The 20,771-nt window shown below is 41.6% G+C and overlaps 1 protein-coding gene across 1 annotated transcript; it reads right to left on the bottom strand.

Annotated features, from left to right (window-relative positions):
• Positions 1–3,761: 3,761 nt before the first annotated feature.
• Positions 3,762–19,465, bottom strand: LOC142218954 (calcium-activated chloride channel regulator 1-like). Its single transcript, XM_075287967.1, has 14 exons — positions 19,232–19,465; positions 17,531–17,668; positions 15,861–16,011; positions 15,614–15,722; positions 12,866–13,034; positions 10,222–10,449; positions 9,140–9,364; positions 8,519–8,696; positions 7,622–7,728; positions 7,311–7,535; positions 6,915–7,182; positions 5,414–5,578; positions 4,837–5,073; positions 3,762–4,318 (listed from the first exon to the last, which is right to left on the bottom strand). Exons 1-14 carry the CDS (start codon positions 19,385–19,387, stop codon positions 3,762–3,764), a joined length of 2,913 nt encoding a protein of 970 aa, XP_075144068.1. The 5' UTR covers positions 19,388–19,465.
• Positions 19,466–20,771: the final 1,306 nt, after the last annotated feature.

Genomic DNA, 20,771 nt, shown 5'->3' with positions numbered 1-20,771 from the left:
AATTCCAGTTTTATTGCTCCACTAACAAAGTTATTGATCTGATTATAGTAACTACTGTACATGGAATGGTGCGAAAAAGCTGGCGTCTTCCGTATAGGTGTAAAAGGGGCAGAAAGTCTGCAGGGGAAGACTCAATGCAATGCAATGGCAAATGCTATGATGCAATGAAAATAAAGTGTGATGTGTAGAGATGAGAGAGTACTATACGAAACTCCCAATTAGAATAGCACGCACCCATAGGAATGAATGGACGCAGCTGGCATGCAGGGGGTTAAGCGTCCAGTCGCCAGAAAACTCTGCGTGCCGGCCGCTTCCATTCATTCCTATGGGTGTGTGCTATTCGAAACGGCCGTTTTGAATAGTACTTGCTCATCTCTAGTGATGTGTTTTCGCCGTGTTTTTTGCTGTGTCTCACTACTTGGGGTCTTTGCGTTAAAGGGTTTTCCTATAAACAACAGTATATGTCAGGGGTACTCAACTACCTTTAGCAAAGGTTCACTGACCTGAGTCTAAGGTCTAAATTAAACAATGTGTCCTGTGTTTACATACTAGTATGTTAAGATACATCTCTAACCTCACCAGCACTACCTATCCCTCAATTAACCCCACCTAGTCTCTTTTGTTTCCCAAAACCGTAATAGTACCCTTGTCTGTGTAGCATACATCGAGGAAGCCTGCTTAGTGCTGCCCTACAGTATAATCCCCCCCCCCCCCCCCCCCCGTGTCTCAGCATAGTGTAACCTTTATGGCCTCGAGATGCTATATTGCCCCAATGGTGCCGTGCCACAGTGTAATGCTCCTTTAGTTCACCCCACACAGTATATTGCACCTGGCACTATTTTAACACAGTGGTGGGCACCGTGCAAAGGTTTAATAAGTGGGTCTCCCATCACCACTACTTAGAAATACCTGACCTGCACAAATTATAATGCCTTCTCTATGGCTCCACACATAGTATAATACCCCATACAATATAAGGCCTCTCAGTGGCTCATTGACCTCCAACTCAAAGGACAGAATGAGCAATAAATGTGGCAAACTTCCCCCCAACCACTTGCACTTTTACTCTCTCCATTCATTTATTTTTGTTACCCCATACATTATAACTCCCCTAAAGTCAACCTAACATGGGATGGCCCCACATTACCCTCACAGCATAATGTTCCAACCATCTGCCCCCACAGCATAATGTCCCCCTCTAGCTACCCCCAAAGATTAATGTCCCCCTTCAGCTATCCCACAGTTTAATGCCCCCCTTCCAGCTGTCCCCACAAATTAAAGGGATCCTATCATTAAAATCTTTTTTTTTTTCTAACACGTAGGAATAGCCTTAAGAAAGGCTTCTTAAAGCTATTCCTACGTGTTAGTCATAAAAAAAAAAAAAAAAAAAAACATTTTAATGATAGGATCCCTTTAAAGTCCCCCTACAGTTGCCCCCAAAATATTAAGTCCGTCTCCTACCAAATAAACATAAAAAAACACATAATCACCTCTCCTCGCTCGACTGCTGTCTGCGGTCCAGAGTCTTCAGGGACCTGCAGGCGCATTGTAAGTGATGTCATCACAATGCGCTTGCAGCAACTAGAGAAGAGACTGGATGATGGTGAAGAAGGGAGAGGACAGCTCACAGAATAAAGCCCTCTGTACTGCCCCTACACAGTAGAATACCCCCATAGTGCCCACACTGCAGGTGTAGAGGGCCAGCAGGAAACTCCCTTTTTGTTCTTGCCTAATGTCACTGGTAACAGTTGGGGGAAACACTGACCCCCTTTAGCACTGATACATTTCAGCTCGGAGAGTATTCAGCGCACTGTCACCTTTCTAGCAGTGTAGAAAACCGCATGTGCCCCAGGTGGTGAAATGTCCTCTTTAAATAAAGGGATCTACTTGGACCAGCGCACCTCCTGCCATCTTCTTTGTTCACCCTTGAAAATTATCTTATTGTTGTCCATTTCATTCATTGCAACGTATGGGTCTGTGGAGGGTATGGACAGCACATACAGTCCATCCATGTGCCGTCCATGCTGTTTTCTCAAAGACCTGTATATTCACACTATCACTATATATCTATGCATCGTGGAAGAAATTATACTGTATATAGCGAGATATTGTTTACATCAATAGCAGTAATATTTTGTAGTACAATGTCTATGAAGTGACTGCAAAGTAACAATAGAAGTAATGCGTTACAAGTTATATGGGCATTGAGATTTATTATTCTCCACCTCTTAAGCTGAACCTTGGTGGTGTGGACCATCACCTGTCCTACTGGATCCTAGACTACCTGACAAACCGCCCTCAGTATGTGAGAGCCCAGGACTGTGTGTCTGACACTGTGATCTGTAGTACGGGGGCACCACAAGGCCCCATTTCTCTTCAAACTGTACACTGCTGACTTTAGGCACAACTCATCCAGCTGTTACTTACAGAAGTACTCCGATGACTCTGCTATAGTAGGCCTTATCACTGATGGTGACGATAGGGAATACAGAGACTTAAACCGGGATTTTGTTGAATGGTGCCAGCAGAACCAGCTCAGGATTAATGCTGGGGAGACCAAGGAGATGGTGGTGGACTTTAGTAAACGGAGGAGTGCTCCGACCCCGGTGAAGATCCCAGGGACATGTATTGAGATAGTCAGGACCTATAAGTACCTGGGTGTGCTCCTCAACAATAAACTAGACTGGGTTGATCACCTGGAGGCGCTTCACAGAAAGGGCCACAGCAGACTCTACCTGCTCAGGAGGCTGAGGGCCTTTGGTGTCCAGGGACCACTTCTTAGGGCCTTTTTCAACTCTGTGGTTGCTTCAGCCATCTTTTTCGGTGTGGCCTGCTGGGGGAGCAGTATATCAACCAGGGAGAGAAATAGACTTGACAGGCTGATCAGAAGGGCCATCTCTGTCCTGGGGAGCCCCCTGGACCCGGTACAGGTGGTGGGTGACAGAAGGATACTGTCCGTGGTGACCTCCATGCGGGAGAACAAATCCCACCCCATGTATGAGACCTTGATGGGACTTGGCAGCACTGTAAGTGACCGTCTGCTCCACCCCAAGTGTGAGAAGGAGCGCTATATCAAGTCCTTCTTTCCAACCGCGATCAGGCTGTATAATCTACATCAGACCAAGCGAAGATCACTCCGCACAGAGAACTAATGATTACGACTATGAAGCCTTCCTTCTTTCTCTTCCGTTCCTTAGCTGCTATGGACTCCTAGTATATCTTCTCTTCTCAGCATATGTGTGTCTACGTCTGTAATATATTACTGTGTATTATCCTGTACCTGTATTACTATGCTGCTGTAACATATTGAAATTTCCCCACTGTGGGACTATTAAAGGATTATCTTATCTTATCTCATCTTAAAGCAGTAGTTCTTAACCAGGATTCGATCGAACCCTAGGCCCTATGCAAGGTTCATTTTGTGTACTAGTAAAAAAACATATACCTATGTGTTGAATTTAGAAAAAAAATCATATTTGATTTATCACTAAAAAAGGGTTCGGTGAATGTGCATATGAAACTGGTGGGTTCTGTACCTCAAACAAGGTGAAGAACCACTGTCTTAAAGGGATATGAAGTAGTTAATACATACTAGGAAGTAGCACTTGTAAAATGTCTAACGCTACTGAAATAAAGAGAAGATACGTACGTGTTTATCGTTTATAGCTCAGTAACCAATATATACATATATAACCGTTCCTTATAGTGCCTTTACTTTTATAGTATATGACATCTTAATCACTTATATCATAAAGCTTTATTTAAAAATCGTCTATTTCCTCTAGGATCATTATAGATTCTTCTGAACCATCAGCCTTGAATATCACGTACAAAGTTAATTCTTCATTCTCGGCCATAGTTTGCGTCTCCTGCACTGATATATTTATTTCCTGTAACTCAATACTTGGGGCATGGTCCAGTAACTTAAAGGACGTCTGTTTCCTCCAGCAGTATAGACCAGCGCCTGATATAAGACATAGAGAAAGCACAGCTACCCCAATGACAATGGCCAGCGTTGCGTTAAACTTAGGAACTGATGCTGAATATGCAACGTTTATATCTTTTTGCTGCAGCAGATTTCTAGTCACATGAACCAGATTTGATATTTCTGATGGATGTGATGTTTCATCAGTGGAACGGATTGCAATATAAGTGATGGCGCTCCTCTCACCAGTCACATTGAGGAGTTTGAACGAGAAGATTTCTCGGCTGCCGGCAGTCTTGGGTTGTAGAGATGAGGCATTAATGAGCACAGCCTTGGAAAAGTGTTGTCGTAACTCGAATGGACTACTGCTCATTCGGATGTCATAACTGGATGCTGAAAAAGACACATTTGGAGAATATAATTTTGATTGGGTATTATTTATATGTTTGTACCCAAGTTAATCTAAAGAGGGAACCTTCAACCTGATACTGATACTGGAACCTGATGAGTATAACGTGGCAGCTGTTTTAGTTCACCCATGACAAATCTCCATTTGTTCTGGTTTGTAAAGAAAACTGAACAATTTAGAATATTGGGGTTGAACTTTTTTGTCTGACTGCGGGAACTACTCACATATTATTTGGCATTATACGAAGATGCCTGATAAGAACAATTTGGGAATAATTGGGAAATAAATTGATTGTTTTTCCCATTGTATGTTCATTTATGATGGTGTCTCAGGTAAGATACTGCATCCTAGTTTTTCCTGTGCTAATTTAATTTCTGGAACAAGTTTGCACTGGAATTCCTAGAAGTGTTGCCAGGTCACGTTCTCTAGTCTAGATCTTCTAAAAAAAACCTTTAAAATTAGTATGTTTAAGTTAGTACACTATATTGATATGAAAACCTACCAGATCCTTGGTCATAGTCATCTCCTGGTGCTGTCCAAGATAACACTACATGGTCGGCATCAAGTCTTGCTTCAAGGTCAACTATTTTACATGGAGGGAAAACATCCTTATTCATTGTGTTCTCTGAGGCATTAGTTACTTTGAAACTTCCAAGAAAAAGGATTCTGCTGAATGATTCGTTGAGACGCAATACTTCACTACTGATCAGCGGTTTAGGAGGATTCATGTTGATGGTGCCTGCAATGAACACAATCAATACAACAGATATGGCAGGGTGTCCAAACAGGTGGAAGGAAGAACCAGAGTTGTAAACCATTGGAGCATAAAAATAGAAACCCAACTGGTTGTTATGAACATGCACTAGTTCTGATAAATCTGCCCCGAAGTTTTCAAAGATTGTAACAGACAAACAGAAGTGATCTAGTCAAGGAGGTTGGTAGAGACCAGCTGGATGGTGGTGGAGACTCAAAGACATGTGCCGCTTGTGCCCTCCCTGTAAGCTAGGCCCCATCCCAAGAACTTACTGATAGGTTGACTTAAATATCTGGAAATCAACTTTCAACTATTTTGTACTTACCGTTTTCTATGTATCCAGGAACATACATGGCTCGATTGCTCAATGTCGGCAACAGTAAGGTAGCATTTGTCCATGTGGCTAGAATTTTCAGTGCATATCTACCATTTGTAGGGAACTGAAAAACATATCTAGAATATACGCCATCGTTCTTGACAGTATCAGCGCCTACATTGCATAGAAGATTAATAGATTCATATAAACAGCACAGTATATTCAGCTATATGGTTAAACATATATGAGCTACTATGTCTTGTATTCTTAAAGGGGTATTCCCACCTCACATACTCAGCAGTCTTTACTGCTGTAAAATCTTCTTTCTTCCTGGTTTCTTGCATCATTTGGTGGGCAACCCGCCGTTTAGCTCCGCCCCCAAATTCGCATGTAGCTCCGCCCACCCATATTGGACTATGAAGTACAGGCAGCAGCAACTCCATTCTGTGTTACATACAGAGATACATACAGAGACTGCCTGTCTCTGCCATAATGAACACAATTGAATTAGCTATCCTGATAACTGGGAGAACAGAAGAAATGCAAGCAGCTCCTCTCCCCTATCTGAGTGCAGGACCTAGGTCAGGTGGTGTAGAAACAGGAATAGCTAGAAACACAGGCTCGCTCCCTGCACTTAGCCCCTCCTCCCTCCCCTCTGAGAGCAGCAGATACATCACTTGACTCATGAGCAGCTAAGTCAGGGCTGTGGCCACAAAGAATTGAATAAAGTAAGATAGTGGACAAACAAAGCAGTTTTGCTGAAGCAATGTATTTAGGAAAAGTCTTACATCCACATTAACAAGCAGTATGGATAGGATCCTTGTGATGGGACAACCCCTTTAATTTGACTCCAGTATATATTGTGAGAGAGTGAAACGTGTGGTGTGGGAGGACTGGTATGTTCCAGCCAGGCAGCTAAAGGGTGTTTGGTAGACCCACACCAGGGAGGTCAGCTGACTAATCAAGGCCTTATATTTGGTTTTGTGTAGTGCTAGGAGCTGTGGCACCACTCTGAGAGAGCTGACCTGTCCAAACAGAACCTACAAACCAGGTATTGTGCCACCCGTTGTTGTTATCAGAGCGAGTGTCTGGCAGCCAGGCTCCTGTATAGTCAGGGAACAGTTTCTTATGTTATAGTTAGTTCTCAGCCGAGAAGGCTTTTGTTTTTTTTGTTTGTGCCTTTACAAAGGCAGTTTATGCACCGCAAGTGAAATAAACGCTGAATTTGAGTGTAACCCAGTCACTGTGTCCCTGTTTCCTGCACTTCTACCGAGCATCTACCTGAGCGATTCCCCACAATATGTATATAACTATATATTGTAGCACTTTCTATTGGCAGTTATTACATCGCTGTGACTTTTTATGACACCTCTGTCCACTTTTATAATATAAATGTTTCCTATTGTGGCATACTGGGGCTCTGCATGACTGCAATGTCTGTTCCTGCTTATAGCTATGCCATTCTTTAAAGACATAAGAGGTTAAAATGTCAGTAAATGTTATGCTTTACCTGCACCATTATCATTGAGCATCACAATGATAGGGTCTCCGGACTCTGGTTCAATGACAGCCGTCACATTAGCTCCAAGTACTGCTGTATGTCCTTGCTTAAGTTCTGCAAAGACAGTCTTCAGCGGTGGAGAAGTCATCCTTCCATCAATCCACTCTCCAGTGACCATCACAGGAGGTATGGTGTATGATGATGGTCTCGAGGTCACTAATATGCCAAGAACCTGGCTGTTGTTTAATGAGTTTATTATGTATGTCCAAGAGCCAGCCTGAATAGCACAAAGAAAAGGTATTAAAAAAGACCATAATCAAAAACCTAGAGAAGAAATAAAATAAAAAAAAACAATAGTTGGGTATGAATGTAATGTGCTTGTTGCTCTATCTTATCCTATTTTACCTGTGAAGTTCCTGGAGCTTTTAGATAAGACACTTGAGATATTAAGTCATGGTCAAATTTTTCATTGGTGTAATTGTGTCCTGATGGGTCTTGGATGATAACATTTGGAGGATTTGCCCCCTGCCAGGTAATAATGAACTTTGTATCATTTCCCACCGTCTTGTCCACAATGACAGAGCCAGATAACCGACCCTCTGCCTGAACAAGTCTCTGGACACTTGTTATCTACAACCAGAGAGAAATCATTGTTAATATGATATAAATGGGGTATGGATGAAGGGCATCAATATGGCATCTCTGTGGAACCTCACCGTTATAAATGGATCTGCCATGTCTTGGTTTACAGGGAATATTTCAGTAAAAGCTCCGATCAAACTGTCTGAATCTTTACTGTTTGAGGTGAAGAATATTTTTCCCCCTTATAACAAATACAAAACAGAAGTCAGTGTTCGGGCCATTCGGGCCAAATGAGTTAATTCACCTCTATTTTTTTTAATGACTGGTTTACAGGTACATCTAACACAGACGACATCTGCCTTTGTTTGTTTAGATGGCCACATGGACACCATCGAAGTCAATGGGAGATGTTTTATAAATATTCTTTCTAAAGGCACCAGGCCAATGTACATGTGCTCAGGGGCGTAACTAAAGTCTAGGACTAGGTGCAATCTTTTGTTCAAGGACCCTTACCTCATCCCTATAGCAAATTCTTGATAGTGATGGTTACGGGGGCTAAGGAGTTTAATCCACCTTAGTGTGGTTCGGGTAATCTGTGGGTCTCCTTGGTTTATGGGCCGGATGGAAGCTGCAATCTCAATACTGATGTCAGTGCTTATGGGGCCCCTAAGGCTCCTGGGCCCTGGTGCGACTACCCCCTCATGTTACGCCCCTGCATGAGCTAATATCTATATAGTGTACACTGTGACATCATAAGATTACAGTAATTATAATGATGTCGCGTGCAGAAATAATGATGTCCCTGTAAAGTAATGGCGGCACATTCAGTTTTCCACATCCAATTCCATCACACATAGTTACCAGGAATTATAGCCTAGGTCTCAATGCAAATAGACTCCCTTAGTTGTTGGACCCCACATATACGTATAATCCAACACTGGTAGTATTTTTTTCCTCATTTACAGTTTAGCATTGGATTTGGTATTTGCGGCCTCAGCCTGACCAGTAGTCGCCTGTCTCTACAAACACACCTGTGCTTTCTGCTAAGGATTCCAGTTCGAGGTCAGCATCGGGTCCTATAGCAATGGTGTGAATAACTGAGCCGCTCCCCGATACCTTGGATAAACAAGTAGGTAAATCTGTGTCCCTTCCACTGACCACCAAGATGATTTCAGAGCCCTCTGTACTTCCTTCAAGACCTTTGATCACCTGTAAGATAAGGGCATATTGTGAAGGTACCACTGCCTTACTTATATAGTGAATTTATATTTCTATGATTTTATATCACATTTCCAAACAGGTTGACTGTAAACTTAACATGTTATGTTCAAAAATACAGGAACCTCATGTGAATCTTCACATACAAGACTAACTCTACTGTAGGTTCACACTAGTGTTGGCCCATCCATTGTTCTGTTCCATCAGATGGACCGCAGTAATATCAATTACACACGGAGTCCGGCGAACTCATTGATTATAATGGGCTCCATTGGGCGGCCTTCGTTTTGAAACTGGCAGAAGAAAAACTCTTCCATGCCTTGTCCCAAACAAGCCCAAAAAGTTGCAAAAAGACTTTTTGTGACTTTCTAATGTCAGAAAGCTAGTGTGCAGAACTTAATAAATTTCCCTTATTACTTTTTGTAGATATTCACCTGAAAGCCAGCTGAGATGCCTTCACAAATAGACAAACCCCCGCCATACGTGTCTGGAAGACTTGAAGTGAGATTCCATCGTACTTCGTCACTGACAATATGGCGTAAAGAACTTTTCACTTCTGTTGTTTCGTTAAATGTGACAATTCCAACATAAGAGCCAGGCTCAACCAACTGCTGGATAAAGATGGCCGCTGCTTGTCGTAGTCGGTGAAATTGATTACCCTACTTATGGGATGAAGATTAAGTATTTTATGACAGTAAAAATATAATATAGCATCTAAATCTACACATATGTCCCCTTATTCATAAGAATTAGCAAAAATAAAAACTCATATATACCCCCATATTCCTCTGCCTCAAAATCACCCTAATGGTGCTTTCACATGGCAGAAGGGAGGTGGTCTTAGACTTTCTGCCATGGGTTTAGAAACCATAAGGCTTATCCATTGGTCTAAGGCCAGTTGCAGACGACCATGATGTGGGTCAGTGTGCTATCTGTGTATTTCACGGTAAACACCCTGACCCATTCTTTTCTATGGGCCCATACACACGACCGTGATTTCAATGTCCCGTGTGGACCAGCATCAGATAGGATAGGTCCTATTCCTGCCCTATTTTGCAGCTTGTGCTATGTGGCTCCTATACATTTAATGAAAGGAGACCAGAAGCACAGCCTGTGCACAAGCAGTACACGGGGACATCCCAGTGTCCCCGTGTGCAGCCCGTGTTTTTAAATAACGGCAGGCTGGTCGTCTGCAACCGGCCTAAGGCTGAATCAGTGTCCTGATAAAGAAGTGTCTGCCCTTGCCACCCATTGAAAACAATTCAGACCAGAAAAGTTGGTGCTGATTTTGAGTCTGTTTCCACATTAAAATAAGCTCCAAATTCCTAACGGGTATTTTCAGCTCTGACATTAATGTCATATCCACAGTTCTTGAGACAGGTGCAGGTCTCTGAGGTGGGACCTGTATCTATCACATTGGTAACAAACCCTAAAGATTTGCCATTAATGTTAGAGATAGGAGCCCCCTAAAGCCTTTTTTCTGATGTCCAGTTTGTTTCTGTTTGGTGATGATTACCGTGGCCATATTGTCAGACACATCCAGGACCAGGCAAATCACTCTCGCTCTTGACTGCAGCAATAAGAATGAAGGAGGTGATGGAAGTTCAGTGCCCGCCAATGGTTCTGTGGTTTGAAAGTCAGCTGAACCTTTAATAACATCCCACGAGCTACGATAGCTGCATACTTTGTTCTGCATATTTGGTGCTTCCTTATCGTGGTCATTTTCAGAACAAAATTCCACTATCTACAAAAAAATACAGTAGTGAAATCTTTAAACCAATGGAATATATTGCTTATTATTATTATTACTACAAAATATGCCAGGGCCAGGGGATAATCCTACACATTAGGGAGAGTGTGTGCTTACATAGGCAGTACGGAGACTTACAAGTCATTCCTGCTCTGCTAGGGATTCTGGGTAAAACAAAATATGCAAATCTATTCTCCAGGATGTAATTAGGAGAACAGTGCACTCTGTACGCCGCCCTCTAGAGGGCAGCATCCCTAACATCATGCATGAGTCAGTTAAAAAGTCTATGGTCATGATGTGGCTTTAATTGCCAAATTAGTATTTCTATTCCAAAAGGAACAGATTCCCAGCTATGGACAGCGCTGTTTCGGCCTATTGGGCCTCCTCAGCATAGCGCAGGGATACTGATTTGGCAGAGTGAGAGACTATAGACCAGATTAAATCCGCATCATGACATTAGACTTTTTAACTGAGTCATGCATGATGTTAAGGAGGCTGCCCTCTAGAGGGCGGCATAAAGAGTGCACTGTTCTCCTAATTACATCCTGAACAGATTTTTACAAAATATGCAACATAAAAGACTAACACTCCTAGGAAAACATTTGGTTTCACAAGAAACGTATGGTGCAATACTATTTAAAATAAGGTATACAAGGATGTAAGGAATCCAAGATGTTCTTATATCCTTAGGACAACCCTTCTAAGATGAAGGGAGATTGCTTTACTGAGTGGTTTATGCTTGATAAACAATACAGTATATACAGTCCTATGAAAAAGTTTGGGCACCCCTATTAATCTTAATCATTTTTAGTTCTAAATATTTTGGTGTTTGCAGCAGCCATTTCAGTTTGATATATCTAATAACTGATGGACACAGTAATATTTCAGGATTGAAATGAGGTTTATTGTACTAACAGAAAATGCGCAATATGCATTAAACCAAAATTTGACCGGTGCAAAAGTATGGGCACCTCAACAGAAAAGTGACATTAATATTTAGTACATCCTCCTTTTGCAAAGATAACAGCCTCTAGTCGCTTCCTGTAGCTTTTAATCAGTTCCTGGATCCTGGATGAAGGTATTTTGGACCATTTCTTTCTACAAAACAATTCAAGTTCAGTTAAGTTTGATGATCACCGAACATGGACAGCCCGCTCTCAAATGATCTGAAAACAAAGATTGTTCAACATAGTTGTTCAGGGGAAGGATACAAAACGTTGTCTCAGAGATTTAACCTGTCAGTTTCCACTGTGAGGAACATAGTAAGGAAATGGAAGACCACAGGGACAGTTCTTGTTAAGCCCAGAAGTGGCAAGCCAAGAAAAATATCAGAAAGGCAGAGAAGAAGAATGGTGAGAACAGTCAAGGACAATCCACAGACCACCTCCAAAGAGCTGCAGCATCATCTTGCTGCAGATGGTGTCACTGTGCATCAGTCAGCAATACAGCGCACTTTGCACAAGGAGAAGCTGTATGGGAGAGTGATGAGAAAGAAGCCGTTTCTGCACGTACGCCACAAATAGAGTTGCCTGAGGTATGCAAAAGCACATTTGGAGAAGCCAACTTCATTTTGGAAACAAAGATTGAGTTGTTTGGTTATAAAAAAAGGCGTTATGCATGGCGTCCAAAAAGAAACAGCATTCCAAGAAAAACACTTGCTACCCACTGTAAAATTTGGTGGAGGTTCCATCATGCTTTGGGGCTGTGTGGCCAATGCCGGCACCGGGAATCTTGTTAAAGTTGAGGGTCGCATGGATTCCACTCAGTATCAGCAGATTCTTGAGAATAATGTTCAAGAATCAGTGACGAAGTTGAAGTTACGCCGGGGATGGATATTTCAGCAAGACAATGATCCAAAACACTGCTCCAAATCCTCAGGCATTCATGCAGAGGAACAATTACAATGTTCTGGAATGGCCATCCCAGTCCCCAGACCTGAATATCATTGAACATCTGTGGGATGATTTGAAGCGGGCTGTCCATGCTCGGCGACCATCAAACTTAACTGAACTTGAATTGTTTGTCCAAAATACCTTTATCCAGGATCCAGGAACTGATTAAAAGCTACAGGAAGCGACTAGAGGCTGTTATCTTTGCAAAAGGAGGATCTACTAAATATTAATGTCACTTTTCTGTTGAGGTGCCCATACTTTTGCACCGGTCAAATTTTGGTTTAATGCATATTGCACATTTTCTGTTAGTACAATAAACCTCATTTCAATCCTGAAATATTACTATGTCCATCAGTTATTAGATAGATCAAACTGAAATGGCTGCTGCAAACACCAAAATATTTAGAACTAAAAATGATTAAGATTAATAGGGGTGCCCAAACTTTTTCATAGGACTGTATTTCTCAAGGCATATGTATATCAGTTTATGATGAAAATAAGAAATTGCATCGACTTACTGATGATAAAGATTGCATGTACATTATCGATGCCTTCACATCTTGTGTACTGTTAACTAAGAACATACAGCCTTCTTCCATATTCCCAGTCTGAGGGTCAATGATACATTCTCCATCAGAACAGGAGCGTTCCTTACAAATATACATGCCCACCATGTCAGAGGAACACCTGGGACAAAATACAACAGAATAATGAGAATGTCAAAGTAACTTTCAAGAGATCCTTATGTGACCGTGGTGGTGCAGATAAATGTAATGCACAGTGCCGCACCTCCCATGAGGCGCCCTGAAGTAACCGCTTCAGGCGGCGCTATGCCAGGGCCACGGGAAGGGCGGCATTTTTGCTGACCTAAGCCAGTCCAGGACAAGCTGTCCTGGACTGGCTTAGGGTCACCGTCACTGAGTGGTGGATTGGGGGAGGCCGCTGGAGCAGCGCTGCTCTAGCGGCCGCTCCTCACGCTCAGGCAGAGAGCAGGTCCTCTCCCTGCCTGCTCTCTGCCTGCTAAAGACGCTCGCTCTGCTTGTCCCTGCAGACGTCCGCTTCAGGCGGCAGAAAGCCATGGTTCACCCCTGGTAATGCAATAGGCAAAGATAAAAAATATATATACATTGTCTAATCCTCAAGATCATGTCTCGCTTGTTAAGTACAATATTAAGGATCATGTAAAGGAAATTAGAGTCAAACTAGCACCTCTTCTCTCCTGTCCAAGGTGCTTACTCTAGGCTCATACTAGTGTCCAGGTCACTGTTATAAAAGACGGAGAACTTGTTCACTTAAAAAGCTGTTACCTGTGGAAATCCACAGACCCCATAGACTATAATGGGGACCACCAGGTTTTTGCTCGGTTTCTACCGGTTTTATACTGAAACCAGCATTACGGAGACTCCAACACAGGAATGAACTTAGCCTTAGGTGCATGGTCGTGTCAGCCAGGACCAGATGGGTCCCAATGTAATTTTTGCTCTTGAGTGAACACTTGGAGTGAAAAAATCCCTACATGGCCAAAACGTAGTCTATTTAATGAGAAGAGAAATAAATGCTGACATTTTTATTGCTTTGACTCCTCTCTATGGTGCCACTATATGTTTACCGTGTTACTATATTTTGTTAGAAACAGTTTAGGTTTTACAACCAGTCATTGTAAAAGTTCACCAATAAATTTAGCAATTTTCCATAAGGATGTACAAAGAGAAGAATGCGCCTCCTTTAGCTTTTCAGTCTTACAACATTATCTACAATACATCAGTCCACCAATAGGGCATAACATTACAATCACTGACACGTAAAATGAAATTGGAAGATTATCTTGTGACAATGGAAGTTGTTATGGAGCGGGATATATGAGGCAGCAAGTGAACAGTCAGTTCTTGACATTGATGGGCCAGATTTAACATGCCTTTTACATCAATTTTCAACTAAGGCATGAAAAAGGTCACAATTTTTTGCACGTTGAATTTTTGTGCATAAAATATAAACTTTTCCTCTTGTATCCGGACTCACCACTGCCCTGAAAGAGGACGTGGAGATGGGAAAGTACTGTCAGATTTCTTATCATGTACCCCTGAAAACTAAAGTGGAGAAAGCGGAGATGGCGAAGGTTTCAATGGAGGTGCATTTTGCCCCCTGCCCCTTCCACGCCCGGGGAAGGGTGCAGTGATTTTTGAGGAACAAGCAACAAGAACCTGGGCACCCAAGGCTTATTGATACACACTGGGGATCTAAAGTGTCTGAGCCAATCCCACAGGAGAACTATAGTTAGTGAATTGGTATGATAGGCCCCATCTTCTCAATCACACCAGCCACATACCTTTCATGGTGCAGGATGGTTCCCTTATGAAGGCTCCCAGGCTTGTCATTGTAGCTATTGAAGCTGGTCTATGACCAACCTCAATAGCTAAGTAGTGAATCTCCCGTAGACTACAATAAAGTTGTATTACAGTCTATGGGACCTGCAATCAAAGGATTGTAAGTTCAAGCCCTCTAAGGGGGCTAATAAAATTGTGGGGAAAAATAGACAAAGTCACTCCCTTTTATCTAGATTTGAAATAAAGATAAACAAAAATGGAACAAATTATACATCAGCAAGTCCAAAGAAACAACCATCTACAAACATTAAAATATTTTTCCCATAAGGTGAACACCGTAGCAAAAACAAAAATTAAATCAAAAGGACCAAACTTCCATTTTTTCACTGTATTGATTTCCATAAAAAATGGAATAAAAAGTAATCAAAACATCAGACAGTCTCCAAAATATTACTATGCAGGTATTACTAAAAATTATGTCTGGCCCAGCCAAAGAACACACCCATACACAGAAATATAAAAAAGTTATGGGTGGCAGAATATGAAACTCCAATAACTTTTTTTTTTTTTTGCAAAGTTTTGGATATTTTTAAGGTGTTAAAATGTAAAAAAAACAACATATAAATTTGGTATCTCTGGAATTGTATTGCCCCATAGAATGCAGATAACATGTCATTTTGACTGCACAATGGATGCCATAAAAACAAAACACATAAGAAAGTTCCAGCTGCCCATACATTGTTTGGAATGTTAAATGGTACTATTACAAAGTACAAGTTGTCCTGCAAAAATGAAGCTCTCATATGGCTCTGTGAATGGAAAAACAACTTTATGGGGTTTGGAAGTTTGGAAGGTGGGGAGTTAATTGTGAAGATAAGGATGATAGGGATTCATGAGCAACATAGTCACTCATCCACATAACATAAAACCTCAACAACTTACCGAGTTGCTTTAATTTTATTGTCAACTGAAACAAAGAATGGCTTCTCATAATTATATTCATCAAATACGCCCCATCGGAAATGGGCCCATTCATGGAGAAATACCTTCCCTGTAGGAAGCGAAAAATGGAAACTAAGTCCATTAAGAAATAATACAACATATTGGGGCAGATTTAGGGGACAGTCACATGACCCCACATGCATCGCCTAAAGCTTTATCAGGGGTGAATTAAAAGAAAAACTCTTACCTCTTGGTCCATAAACTGGAAGGAAGCTATCATCCATTAAATATTCAGGTGTAAAATGTATGTATTTTCCTCTGTTTCCACATCCTTTATAATGTAACGTGTATGGATCATTTCCATAATTTAGGTTAGGGCTGCTGATAATCACACTTGCCTGAAATATTATATTCATAGTAAATCATGAAAAGACATTATTACGGAGTGATCTGGGAATGGACTATATTCCAAAAATAGCTTATTACAGCCACTGTAGAATACTGCAATGCAGTGTGTAAAAACCACCTCCATACAGTACCTAGATAATGGTACCATACTGATCCAAAATAATAAATTAATACACCACATATATATTACTACTACCTGTGTTGAACAGAAACCATGCCTTCATATCTCATATATATAAAAATGAGTTACTGCCTGTCAGTCTGTTTGTTCTTTATGTGCGACCAAACGGTTAGACTGATCTTAACCAAATTTGGCACACAGGTACATCAGGTGTTCAGGAAGGTTTTAGACCGGGTCTCCGCTCTCTAGGACGTACCATTCCTGAAATACAGTATTCCCCCAAAAATGTCCTGCATTAGCCAATAGAAGCCTGCATGTCTTTCACTGATATTTCATCTGCCATACACACGGTCACATGTCCTTTATCAGCCAATAGAAGCTTGCAGGTGTATGGTCTCCACATGCACATAATTTTACTCCAGATTTCCATAACAACCCCTCCATTTGGCTTCACTGCTGTATGTCAGCTTTAAAGGTGCAGAGCACTGTGGATGACACTGTTACACAAGGTCATGTGCACACAGTTTTACTCCAGGTTTCCTACACAATCCAGCCATTTTTCTTCACTGCTGTAGGACAGCTTTAAAGGGGCAGGATGCGAGGATGACACTGTTACACAAGGTCCCATACACACAGCTTTACTCCAGGTCCATAACAATCAATTGCAGGTTCTTCACTCTTATCCAAACTGAGATACACATGACGCTTATGGACCAATCGAAACTTGCAGGTTCATCAGTCTTGACATACACACAGCTTTACACCAGATTTCCATAGAAAGCAAGCTATTTAGGACTTGTATTAGTCAATAGCATTTCACAGGCCCCTAAATATTCAGTAGTATGACGTGTATCAGCCAATATAACTTCATATTTCATTTAATAGATTTCCATAACAACAGAGCCATAGACAGACTGTACCTATACTGTACTGTAATACTGGATATCAGCATTCTTAGAAATTGAAACGTATTTAAACTACACACAAACGACATACAAAATAGACCAGTGCCAATTCAGGTCCTTCTGCTAGTAATTCATAAAATATGGTGCCAGGGTGATGATGACTTACTACCCAGATAAGCTTCAGACAGGTGTGGAAAAATTGCTGAAAATGAAAATTAAAAATGATTTCAATAATAGAAGTGCTAATAGTGTTATATGATAAAGACCCCCATCTTGGTTGTGTACAGTATTTGATGCTGGGACACACATTATAACTACTACTCATTGCCTCGCTATTGTTATTAGAACCACTAGCGGTTCCTCATAGGCAGCTGCTGTGACTGTAGATGCCCCATTATTAGTCCCCCTCCTTTCTCCTATAATATAAAATGCATCAAGTATATTAAAAAAAAAAACAAAGGAAGAAACATGACAGCACAATACCTGTTGGTATAGTTCATATCGTGGTCTCTGGAAACTAAATGACTGCCATGTACTTGGTATAAGAATTGTCACCTCTCTGTAAAAGAATCTTCTCTTTGTGGCATAGAATAGGTAAAAGGATGCTTCAGAAACCATATCCTAAAACAGAAACAAATCTTGAAGAATTGTGCCCCTAAAGCTTTACACAGTTCTTTGTTTTTAGGTCCACAAATCTGGTTAACTTCATAATATAGCAAATTGGCTATTACAGAGATCCTAGGCTTCAATTCACACAGTAAAAGGATGAAATTGTGACTGCAAGATTTAAAGTGCTACGAACAGTATTAAGGAAGCGCCTACATCCCCTAGTGGTGTGTGTGGGGAGTGCTATTGTGCAAAGAAAAGGTTGCAGGATTATTACTGGTCTTCCTCCTCCTTCCTCCTTTAACCTCTGTAAAGGAATGTGGACTTTGCCGTCGGGAGATTGTCAGGACTTCCTTAGGTTGTCCTGGTGTTGGGAGAAGCTGGATGAGGAAGGATGTAAGGACCACCTTTAGATTTAAGCCATACATAATATCTCTTGCAGATTTCTGACATATGTCTGGTCCAGTGCAGGACTTGAGTAGGCCTCAGCTCCAGATGTGAGTCCTTGACTCATTACTGGGCCAGAAAAGGCTGCAGATCCTGCATTGCGGTGCAGATCATGGGAGTGAGAGGAGATAGCTGGGTCTGTCCTGCAATTCTGAGTCTGGTGAAACAATATTGCACTTGTTTTGTTCATGTGGCTGGTAGTAAGCCCCACGTATAGTTAGGTTATCAGTTCCGTTTAGTTAGTGGCTCAGACGAGCAGGTTTTCATTTTGTTTTTGCCTGAAGTTAAGGCTGTATTTCGTTTTGCTCATTTTGTACCTGAAGTCAAGGTTTATTTATTTTCCTGTCTTTTTTTCTAAATAAAACAGTTTGCTGCATATTTTGTGTCCCTGTCTTTGACTGGTTGGGTCCGCACCACTGCTTCTACCGAGCTATCTCCCCACTATATACACACACAATATTTGCTCCTTGTTGTCAGCCATTATCAAAGTATTATATATACTGTACATGCAGCCCTTGCTCACGGTTTCTGTTGTCAGGCGTGGAATATTTTAGTTCTCATCCCTTGTGTGGCGTGAGATTAATATGTATATTGCACCTTATATTTTTGGAGTGAAGGCTAGCTGTGACCTCTTAAATTTTTCATAACTGTGTGTGATCCATTTAATTAATGAATAACTTTTTTTTTTATTAAGAAGATTTGGTGCATTTCATTGGGTAAAATTTGTAGGTTTTCTGGCTCAGTCCATTCACCTACAAAGATTTGCAGACCTGTTGGCCAGCTGATCAGTGAGGGTGCTTGGAGTCAGTACCCCACAATTGTTAGAACAAAGTAGAAGTGGTACTGTGCGGGGATTTATGAATCTTCTAGCTTTATAGACCACTGTGGTCATAAATATAACTCAGGGATATGGAAATTTCATAATATAGAGCTGCACAAGTGTGGTATTTGACCCTGTGTCGTGTCCCCTATGTTCTTGCAAATGTCACCTTAGGACTGCACAGTTGCTGAATTAATAGGGGATAACTTTGGTGATGGGTTTTGGAACTTTACTTCACATCCTGCACGTATATAAAGCTGACATCTTATATACTGGGACTACACACAATCTCCCAATCTTCCCCTCCTTACCTTAATGGCTGTGATCAGTTGTGGATTTTCTGGCACTTGTGGATGGACAACAATGACCACATTCTCATAGCCGTGGTCTCTCAGCTCCACGCTCAACACAGTCTGTAACGTCCAGTCCATTAAAACCAAACTCAGGAGATAGATGGCTGCCTGCATGATCCCGGGAAATCTTCATGCTGTTCTGCTGTGAAGGTTTAGTTCAGTCTCAGCATTGTGTAACTCAGGGTGTGCCAGTATACGAGACCGGTTTGGATATTGTTTTGGGAGGTGCACTCCATTTTTTTCCCCTAAAGTTCCTTTCATCATATGCACGATGGCTGTTGTGTTATGCACATGGTAAATGCTTTATCATGAATCAAGTAACTATTGAAATTCTGTATCAAAAATAAACTATATTCAGTCTTTTAAATTTAAAAAATGAGCCTGAGCTGAAAATGTTAATTTATTTCTGACATTATGCAATCCATATAATTAGCAGAGAAGACAGATGAGTCAGTGCTATAGCCAGGGATGAGTAATAACTCGAGGCGGACTGATCCTATGTAATGTGATATAAGGTGGATCTCAGCAGGAAGGATACTTGTCATACTAAATATTTTCGATAGGCAAGAAATCAGAACTTAGATCAGATCTTATGTGCCCCTAGCCTATAAGCTGCTTATGGTAGTGTGCTAAAAGGGGTGCTCCGGGTTTTAAAAAATTATAAACCAGGCACATGGTGGCTCAGTAGTTAGTATTGCAGCCTTGCAACACTGGAGTCCTGGGTTTGAATCCTGCCTAGGGCAACATCTGCAAGGAGTTTGTATGTTCTCTGTGGGTTTACACCCACACTCCAAAGACATACTCACCTAGGTTTGGCCAGGGATGCAGGGGGGAGTCTATCGGGTCTTTGTTCACATTCTATGCATGAACTCAAACAATTGCAATGCTAAAAGAACAGGGTGAGCTGGGGAGTATGGCTGCCATGCTGGCACTCATTCCTAACATGGGGTGCTATTAATGGGAATTTACGTATTTGTATATTTGGGCGGGTGGAAGGAAACCAGACTACCCAGAGGTCATTCACGCCAACACAGGGGTCAAACTCAAGACCTCATTCCTGCAAGGCAACTGTGCTAACCACTGAGCCATGAACACAGAATCTCTGCTCAGTCACTGACTGGCTGATGTGTCAAGAAGACTACGGACCCAAACGGAGATTCTCCACTGGAACCCCAGAGTATGAGCTATTATTTTAAACCATTATAGAGGTTAAAAATGAAGTGGAACAACCCTTTAAGACTAGGGCCACACATGGATGGGTCCGTGCCAGATAATCTGCAGCTAGAAAAGACCAGCCAAAATTACTGCCCCAGCTTTCAACCTTTAAAAAACCAGCCAAACACCTATTGCTGCGGCATGTCGAAAATTCACAGCGCACAAGACACGTTCTTTCTTTTGGATGGGATTTATGTGGATACAGCTACTGATCTTCTCTGTGGGTTAGCTATGCATTAACTTCCAGATTTGTTACATTCACCAAAAAGGTGTCTCTCTCAAC

This window comes from Leptodactylus fuscus, chromosome 9 (assembly GCF_031893055.1).
Source record: "Leptodactylus fuscus isolate aLepFus1 chromosome 9, aLepFus1.hap2, whole genome shotgun sequence".
Lineage (NCBI taxonomy): Eukaryota > Metazoa > Chordata > Amphibia > Anura > Leptodactylidae > Leptodactylus > Leptodactylus fuscus.
This window is presented reverse-complemented; position numbering and strand designations above follow the sequence as displayed.

Excerpts from the sequence above, each read along its gene's own strand:
- LOC142218954 (XM_075287967.1), bottom strand. The coding sequence starts at position 19,387 with ATGCAGGCAGCCATCTATCTCCTGAGTTTGGTTTTAATGGACTGGACG. Across the intron at positions 7,536-7,621 it reads TGGCAGATCCATTTATAACG|ATAACAAGTGTCCAGAGACT; the intron begins GTGAGGTTCCAC and ends CTCTGGTTGTAG. Across the intron at positions 7,183-7,310 it reads AAGCTCCAGGAACTTCACAG|GCTGGCTCTTGGACATACAT; the intron begins GTAAAATAGGAT and ends TGTGCTATTCAG.